Consider the following 9,569-nt stretch of genomic DNA (forward strand, 5'->3'; position numbering starts at 1 on the left):
GAGAAAAGAAGTTTGTTTTCTCTACTCTGGAATAATACTAGGTTTTCCTATCATATCAGCAGTCAAATATTTAAAAATGGAGCCAGAGACTTCTGGTTTCTTCTCTGGCATGTAAGAAGTTTAGAAGGTGACATTTCTACACTGACCAGGAAAAAGCAAGTAACTTAAAAAAAAAATCCAATGATCAAAGAATTGGGGTCACAGTGGAAACCGCTTTGTCCAAAATAATAGCCATTTTGAAATATCCCTACAATATTCTGTTCTTTTTTTTTTTTTAATGTTTTATTTGTTTCTAGGAGAGAGAGAGAGAGACAGCGTGAGCAGGGGAGGGTCAGAGAGAGAGGGAGTCACAGACTCTGAGACAGGCTCCAGGCTCTGAGCTCGCAGTCAGCACAGAGCCCGACGCGGGGCTTGAACCCACGAACCGCGAGATCATGACCTAAGCGGAAGTCGGACGCTTAACCAACTAAGCCACCCAGGCGCCCCAATATTCTGTTCTTCTTAACAAGACCTGTCCTCAAAAGATTGTTTCTCAAGAATCACACAGGCCCAGGGAAGGAAATAACCCACTCCAGTTTCCTCCAGCCTTTCTGCATGACCCAAGTTGAGGGTGTAGGGAATGGAGATAGACTTGTGAGGTTCACAGGTCATTTTTCACTGCTCGCAGCCAACGTGTGGGGTGTTTTCCAAAACCATTTCTCCAACTCCTAACACCAGTTGGGTGGCCTACAATTCTACCCAGGTCTAACGCTAACCAGAGTTAACATCAGACTCTGCAGCGTATGAGCACGACCCCATAAAATGGGCGCCGCATCAGCCGCCAGCTGCGAACCGGAGGCCCAGGCCTGGGAGATTCTCCAGGCACCCTCCCAGCTTTGTTAATTCCGTAGAAACTAACAAAAGCTCTGTACTTTTTATTACTGATTTATTTTAAGAGATACAAGTCAGGAACAGCCAAATGGAAGGGGTGTACTGGACAAAGTAGGTGGGGAGGTAGGGAACCTCCATGCCTTCTCCAGCTACAACACTCTGCCAACACATGGATGTCTTCACCAACTTAGAATCTCTCTGAATCCTGAAGTGGAAGGGTTTTGATGAAGATTCCTGGCGTAGATAGGCACGACTGATGAAATCATTGGTGATTGGCCAATAACTCTAGCTCCTCCCCACTCCCTAGAGGTCGGGGGCTGGGCTGAAAGTCCTAAGCCTCCAATCAAAGCTTGGTCTTCCTGGAGACCAACCCCAATCCTGCAGCTCCCTAGGAGCTTGCCAACAGTCACTCCTTTGAAGATGAGACGCTGATATTGTCCTTATCATTTAGAAAGTTCAAGGGCTTAGTCGGTCTTTACTAGGAACTAGACAAAAACCCAACATTTTTCTTTTCTTTTTTTTTAGATTTTTTTTTTTTAATTTATTTCTAGGAGAGAGAGAGAGGGAGTGTAGCAGGGGAGGGTCAGAGAGAGAGGGAGTCAGAGACTGAAACAGGCTCCAGGCTCTGAGCTGGCAGTCAGCACAGAGCCCGACGCGGGGCTCGAACCCACAAACCGCGAGATCATGACCCAAGCGAAAGTCGGACGCTTAACCAACTAAGCCACCCAGGCTCCCCTTTTCTTTTCTCTTTAAGCAGGCTCCGTGCCCAGTGTGGAGCCCAACATGGGGCTTGAACTCATAACCCTGAGATCAAGATCATAACTAACTGAGCCACCCCAGGCGCCCGACATTTTTCTTATTATTCCAAAGGTCACAGCCCAGAGACACGCGATCATTAAAATAGGTACACCAAATCAAGACTATAGAGCATTTCTCTCCACCCATGACATTCCATTACATCAGAGACTCCCATTTAATACCTGTGGAATAAACTGAAGGAACTGTACATTTCTTATTTTAAGAAGTCTCTACAATACACCCAAAGATGACATGGGTGACGAAAGAACACCTGAGGGTATTTTAGCCTCTGACAGTTACAACAGAGAGTAAACATAGCCTAAACCCTACTCAGATAAACATGAACCCTCACACTAAAGGCCTATTTACCTCATTTCCTTTTTCACAGTACATCATGCCTGGCATTCAACAGCAACAAGAACAGTAGCAAAGGTATTAAAATACATAGTTTGAAGAGATAATACAAGTAGAAGAACTGGATTCAGATGTAGCAGATATGTTACAGTTATTAGACCAGAGACATAAACCAATCATGATTCATATGCTAAGCACTTTTGGGGCGCCTGAGTGGCTCAGTCAGTTAAGTGTCCGACTCTTGGTTTCAGCTCAGGTCATGATCTCATGGTTTATGAGTTCAAACCCTGCATCAGGCTCTGTACCGACAATGTAGAGCCTGCTTGGGATTCTCTCTCTGCCCCTTCCCTGCTCGCTTGCTCTGTCTCTTTCTCAAAAAATAAATTAATGGGGCACCTGGGTGGCTCAGTTGGTTAATGTCTTGTAAGCACATGCATTCAGAAGGCTCACCATGGTGGGATTAGACAAATCAGGCGGTAGTACATGTAGCTCTTGACCTTAGGGTTGTAAGTATGAGCTCCACATTGGGTACAGAGATTGGGCGCCTGGGTGGCTTAGTCGGTTAAGCGTCCGACTTACGCTTAGGTCATGATCTCGCGGTTCGTGGGTTCGAGCCCCGCGTCGGGCTCTGTGCTGACTGCCCGCTCAGAGCCTGGAGCCTATTTCAGAGTCTGTGTCTCCCTCTCTCTCTGACCCTCCCCTGCTCATGCTGTCTCTCTCTCTCCTAGAAATAAATAAAAATATTTAAAAAAAATAGTTGGACATGACTTAAAAAAAAAAGAAAAAAATAAACTAAAAACAAATTGAAAAAGGATGCCACAAACTTGAGCATTTCAGAGTACCCCCTTAGGGGAAACAAAACGGAAGCTCTTAGGGCCGCCTGGGTGGCTCAGTCGGTTAAGCATCCGACTTCAGCTCAGGTCATGATGTTGTGGTCCATGAGTTCAAGCCCTGTGTCAGACTCTGTGCTGACAGCTCAGATCCTGGAACCTGCTTCAGATTCTGTGTCTCCTTCTCTCTGCCCCTCCCCGACTCGTCCCTTTCTCTCTCTCTCTCCCACTCTCAAAAGTAAATAAACATTAAAAATATTTTTTAAAAAGAAAGCTCTCAGCACCTGGCCTGGCTTTGAGGGTTCAAAAGTACACGTATAATCTTAAGAATTATCTATAAAGAGGGAGCCGGAGGTATGAAGCAGGTACATCAGTAGAAAAGATCTGAGAGAGCATCAGAATCCCTAGTCAGGCTGATTGGTGAAGGGGTTTCTTTCCCAAAGCTAGTTAGTAAAGACTGGAGAAAGTGGCTACTTCCTCACACGCAAAGACACCAATGCATATACACTTCAAGGAATACACACACACACACACCAAGGAAAGATGACACCAACAAAGGAACACAGTGATTTTCTATCCCATAGAAATAGAGATCTGCAAGTTGCCTGTTATAATTGTTCTAAGGAAGCTCAAAAAGCTTCACAAGGACACAGATAGACAATGTGGTCTCTCTCTTGATCAGATGGGGGCCCCCAAATGTGGGGTGACAATCGGGTGGAAGCCAGTGGTGTGGGCAGTAAAAGCATTCACCCAGGGCAAAATAAAGGAGATAGGAGTTTATTGATTACACTGCAAGGGAGTGGCAGGCAAGGCAGCAAAGGAGGCTGTGAATGGGGGGCAGTTTTTAGAGAGGGAAGTTGATGGGACACCTGGGTGGCTCAGTCAGTTGAGTGTCCGACTTTGGCTCAGGTCATGATCTCATGGTTTGTGGGTTCAAGCCCCGCATCAGGCTCTGTGCTGACAGCTCAGAGCCTGGAGCCTGCTTCAGATTCTGTACTCCCTCTCTCTCTGCCCCTCCCCTGCTCATGCTTTCTCTCTCTTTCTCTCTCTCACAGAAATAAATAAAACATTTAAAAAAATTCAGAGAGGGAAGGTGAGGAGGTATAGTGACATACAGAATTTTCCCTTTTTCGGTAACAGTGCCTGGCGGTAAGTAGCCCATGGGTCAGTTAGGGCCTATGGATATTGTGAGATGGGTGGCCTGATGGGCCTGTCTGTATTCAGCCAGAGGGATTAGGGTCACTTTGGGCTCTTCTGCCTTGATCCGGTTTCCATTGCACAAGCCTGTTGTTCAAAAGCGGCCTCTACGGACAATTCAATGAAATCAAGAAAATAATACATGAACAAAGCAAGAAATGCAGCAGATAGTAGAGCCCAAAAAAGAGCCCAAATGTCCATCGACGGATGAATGGATAAAGCAGCTGTGGTATATATACACAATGGAGTATTACTCAGCAATCAAAAAGAATGAAATCTTACCATGTGCTACTATATGGTTGGAACTCGAGGGTATCATGCTAAGCAAAATTAGTCAGAGAAAGACAAATATCATATGACTTCACTCCTATGAGGACTTTAAGATAAACAAAACAGATGAACATAAGAGAAGGGAAGCAGAAAGAATATAAAAACAGGGAAAGGGACAAAAACATAAGAGACTCTTAAATACCGAGAACAAACAAAGGGTTACTGGAGGGGGTGTGGGAGGGGGGAGGGGCTACATGGGTAAGGGGCATTAAGGAATCTACTCCTGAAATCATTGTTGCACTATATGCTAACTAACTTGTATGTAAGCAAACAAACAAAAAATAATAATAATAAAGAAATTGAAGAGAAAAAAAAAAAGCAAGGATGGGAGCCTGGAGTGGGTTTTCATTGTGGCTGGAGGTTAATGAAAAAACATCCAGTGACAGATGGTTTTATTCAGAACCATCCTGACGGGATCTCACAATGGGTGAGAAACAAGATGCGGTTCAACTCTGAACACAGCGTGGGCAGGTGGGAGATTATGGCCAGAGAGCAAGGTGGAGGTCAGTGGAGGGAAAAGGACTAAGAGAAAAAAAAAAAAAAAATCAGGGGTAAGAGGGTTCTGGCTGAAACGACCTAAAGGAATTCTTACTGAAGACGGGCCAGGGTGGTCACTTTCACCTGGAGGATCATGGGGGGGGCAGAACTTGATTGGGTATCAAGGGTGATCGGATACGGAGCGGATGGGGAGGATTCACCGGACTTTTCAGGGTTCTTGCTAAAGCTGGATTTTACAAGGAGCTACCCAGATAGACCTACGAGAAGGTTTAGGAGCCTGACACAAGTTTGGTCAAGCAAAGCATATTTGTCGGGGGTGGGGCCAGGGCAAGAGTTTTGCACACAGGGACTTGTGTGCTTGAAATCTGAGGCCAGTGCCCTGTAAGGGAGCCTCCGGACTTGTCTGTCTGTCCAGGTGGTGGAAATAAGGGGAAGGGAGGGGGTGCGGAGGAGTAAGCTGTCAGCAAGCATCAAACGATGTGGCATCTGGCTGCTCATTACAAGGACACACATGGGTAAGAAAAGTATGCATTTCAAATGGCTTGTTTCTATCTAAAGAAAAACTAACACCAACAGGAAGTTGATGAAATGATCAACAGCGTGTACTTGGAGATGGCTGGAGTTACAGCACTGGAGGGGAGCAGGCTGTGTGGACAGTGAGTTAATTCTTAAGTTAAACTTTCTATCTCACAGATATACTTCCAATAGAAGTTGGTATATACCATGTTTTACTATTTAGCAGTCTGTTTAATTTTAACTTTTGTACATAGGAAACCATTCTAAGATTTAATTCCTTTTTTAAAAAAATACTTTAATCTCTACACCCAACGTAGGGCTTGAACCCACAACCTTGAGATCAAGAGTTGCACGCTCCCTACATTGAGCCAGCTAGGTGGCCCAGATTGAATTCCTTTAGACCCTAACAGTTACAAAAGTGAAAAGCATGGAGAAATGAGTATTTTCAAATCTTTTTCTTTTTAATTCGTTCAAATGTTTATTTTGAGAGATAGAGCACGTTTGCACACAAGCAGGGGAGGGGCAGAGAGAGAGAAGAGAGAGAGAATCCCAAGAAGGCTTCTAGCTGTCAGCACAGATTCGGGGCTTGAACTCACAAACCTGAGATCATGACTGGAGGCAAAATCGAAAGTGGGACGCTTAACCAACTGAGCCACCCAGGTGTCCCCAAATAAATCTCTAATTAGAAGGACATGTGGCGTCATATGTCCTTCCCCTTCCCCTAGTTCAACACTGGGGATATTTCCAGGAATAAGTAGCATATTCTAATGCAGTAGGGGTTGGAGTTCAGCTCCTTAAATGTATTGGATTTTCTAAGACTTACATAAGCTACAAGTAGCTTTCTTCATATCAATTAAAACAGGAATTCACCTTCTTTACCCTTTTATTTATTGGGGGGGAGGGGAGAGAGAGAGAGAGAGAGAGAGAGCGCGAGCGCAAGCACAAAGGGGAAGAGGGCAGAGAGAGGGAGAGAGATGATTCCAAGCAGGCTCTGTGCCTTCAGTGCAGAGCCCGATGACCTGGGGCTCGATCCCCTGAACCGTGAGATCATGACCTGAGCTGAAATCAAGCATCTGAGCCACCCACGTGCCCCATTTTCCCTTTTAAATGTCACTGTCCTCCAGGGACATGCATCAACACTGATGTAATAATGAAAAAAATGTACCCGAAAGCTTAAGCACATTCATCTCAAACCTTAAAATCCGCTTGCCTAAAAGGAACACAAAATACTATTTAGTTCTGCAGCTTTCCTGTCTTACTGCGATCGTCCCTCTCAATCAACTTACATTTCCAAGCCCAAGAAACCAAAAAAATGTTATTTCTCCCACAGGGCGCAAAATGACAAAGTGCTAAGGGAAACTAGAAGAACCAAAGGGCTGCAGTACTCAATCCACAAAGGAATCCAGAGAAAAGAACATAAATGTTGGGCTCAGCACAGGAGAGCAGCTGGCGCCTCACAGGACAGAAGGAAAGCCACAGTCAGAGAATTTCAAACACATTCCAGACTCTTCCAGCAGAGGGGACAGAGCCCTGGAGTTCGTAGATCCCTGCTCAGGGGTGGGGGTGGGGGGTGGAGGGAGGATACTGAGCAGCCACAGGAATGAACCCTGGGAACCCTGAACTCCCTCCCTCCCTGGGGTGTTACTGGAACCCCTGTCTCCCCAAGGCTTCCGTTCTCCAAGTGAGGAGACTCTCACCAGATTCAGTTTTAGGTGGTTACCCAAATGACCTCCCAAATCATGAGCCCTCACCCGGACACAGAACTCCTGACTTTCACAGGCTTTCAATACAAACAAATTATACTCCGTGCACTTACACGTGGATGCAAGACTCGAACCCATGTCTAGACATGGGTCCAAGGGTACCAAGCTTAGCTGGAAAGGGCATCACCTCCTCACCCCGTTATGCAAGCACCCCCAGCTTTCCAGGCTCTATGCCTTGTCTGCGTATAAAGGCTCTCTCCATATAAAGGTGGGTGTGAGCAAGTAAAAACACCTGCAGGGGGTCCTCAGGAAGAACAGCTGGGGCTTGAAGGTATTTCCCTTTGCAGGCTCAGTGAGGAAGGGGCCTGGGCCCCTAGCGTTGCTCCCAGTCACATCCTTTGGACTATATTGGTGTTTTTAATGACACAAGCCCAGTATACGAGGAATCCAGGATGATCACACAAACCCAACGTTATGTGGAAAAGATGAAGAAAAACTGTAAGGCATTTTTCTAGTTCAACAACAACAACAAAAAATCCACAAGTATTTACTCCTTTCATAAAACAATGACCGTAAACATTCCTTCCATGACAAGAAATTGTCATATAAACAATCGGACTTGAATGCTCTAAGGGCTGGAATTCTATTTGAAATGCTCCCCTTCCCCCTCACACACGCACACACAAAACAAGAACAACAAAAACCAGACCTCAATACTACCACACCGTCTCAGGGGAAGAAAAATGAGAAGCAAGAAATGTTCGTGCATGCGAGGTGGTACTAGAATATATATATTGTTCTTGCTGAAATTCACCTTTCTCTTCTCTCTTTGGAAATAGTTAATACCGTCTTTCTCAGTCTATCGCTTAAATACATTTTATATTTAACTGGAAACTAAAAAAGAAAAAAGGTGAATGAGTGTTACCAAGGTTACACACCTAGTGATGAGCAGTGCACACAGGACAGATCACCCAGGAAAGTCTCAGAGAGGAACGTCCACCCAAAGGAGTTCGCATAGCCTGTCTGCCCAGGAAAGATGGGGGGGAGGGGGCGCACAGGAATTCGTAAAACGTAGTTCCGGGTGCTTCCTGCCTGCTTCTCTCTCGAGTAAAATATCCACAGACAAAAAATACGTTTCAAATGAGCCAGCCGTATAGTGTGTACACTGCGTCAGCTTGAAATGCACCACTGAGGACACACCGTTGATACCGATGCTGTGAACTGGCGAGGGAAAGCTGGCGTTTGGGGAGGCGGAGAGGGAATCTGTAAATTCAGGGGCTTACTGCCGGCCCAGGGAGGAGCCAGGCTGGGGGAAAGGGTCTTGGACTTGAGACTCTGCTTCCCAAACATCTCGAACACTCAGGAGAAAACGGGTGCCCCTGGGGAGACAGGAGGGGCTGGGGACCCCACAGCGCAGAGCTCCTCCCGCGCACGGGCTCCGGAGACTGAGTCACGATTGTCCCCTGACGAATCTCGCCGTGCTCTCCGCACAGATCCGGGGAGACGCGGCCGCGCGCAGGGATGGGACAGGACGCTAGGGTTCTGGCTGCCCGCACAGCCCGCACGCCGCGCCCCAGCGGGCTGAGGTCCGAGTGGCGCCACCGGGGACTTGGGGACTCCGCCCCATTCTGGCACACCCGGCCCCGCACACTCACCATCTCCCGACTTCTCGCGTCGCCCGGCGTCGTCGCTACTGCTCCCGGGGCAGGTGCAGGTCACTGCGCGATGGACGCAGCCGCAGAGCCACCTGGGACCTTTAAGCGCAGGTGAGAAGGGATCCGGAGCAAGGCCACGAGCTTCCGCTGCGCTGCGGGCCGTCGCCACACCCACCTGCCCCTTCCGCGTTCCTGATTGGACAGCTCTAAAGGACCCGCCCCTCTGCTCCCGAGTGACATCAGGGCAGGAGGTCTGATTGGTTATGAGAGTCAGTCTCTGCAGGTGGTCGGGAACCTGTTCCCTCCTTTGACATTTGCTTTTATTTTTTTAAACGTGTATTTTATTTTTGAGAGATAGTGAGGAGGGGAGGGCAGAGAGAGAGAGAGAGGAAGACACAGATTCCAAAACAGGCTCCAGGCTCCGAGCTGTCAACCCATGGCCCAATGTGGGGCTCGAACTCACGAACCGCAAGATCATGCCCTGAGCCGAAGTCGGCCGCTTAATCGACTGAGCCACCCAGGCGCCCCGGACGTTTGCTTTTAAATAACACTTGGGGACGCCCGGGTGGCTCAGTCGGTTAAGCGTCCGACTTAAGCGTCCGACTTCAGCTCAGGTCATGAAGTTGCGGTTGGTGAGTTCCAGCCTTGCATCCAGCTCTGTGCTGACAGCTCAGAGCCTGGAGCCTGCTTCGGATTCTGTGTCTCCCTCTCTCTCTGCTCCTCCCCCACTCATGCTCTATCTCTCTTTCAAAACTTAAAAAAAAAATACATTAATTTTTAAAAAATTTATACTTTTAATTATGGTAGTATACATATAC

At 47.2% G+C, this 9,569-nt stretch overlaps 1 protein-coding gene across 1 annotated transcript in view; it reads right to left on the reverse strand.

Annotated features, from left to right (window-relative positions):
• The window catches only part of LOC144234571 (uncharacterized), a 23,359-nt gene extending 14,508 nt beyond the window's left edge, over positions 1-8,851 (reverse strand). The window contains exon 1 of the mRNA XM_077767895.1: positions 8,752-8,851. Within this exon, the coding sequence (XP_077624021.1) occupies positions 8,752-8,754 (3 nt within the window). The 5' untranslated portion in view covers positions 8,755-8,851. The remainder of the gene's footprint in view (positions 1-8,751) is intronic.
• Positions 8,852-9,569: the final 718 nt, after the last annotated feature.

Source organism: Crocuta crocuta, unplaced genomic scaffold (genome assembly GCF_008692635.1).
Source record: "Crocuta crocuta isolate KB4526 unplaced genomic scaffold, BGI_CrCroc_1.0 scaffold115, whole genome shotgun sequence".
NCBI classification, from domain to species: Eukaryota; Metazoa; Chordata; class Mammalia; order Carnivora; family Hyaenidae; genus Crocuta; species Crocuta crocuta.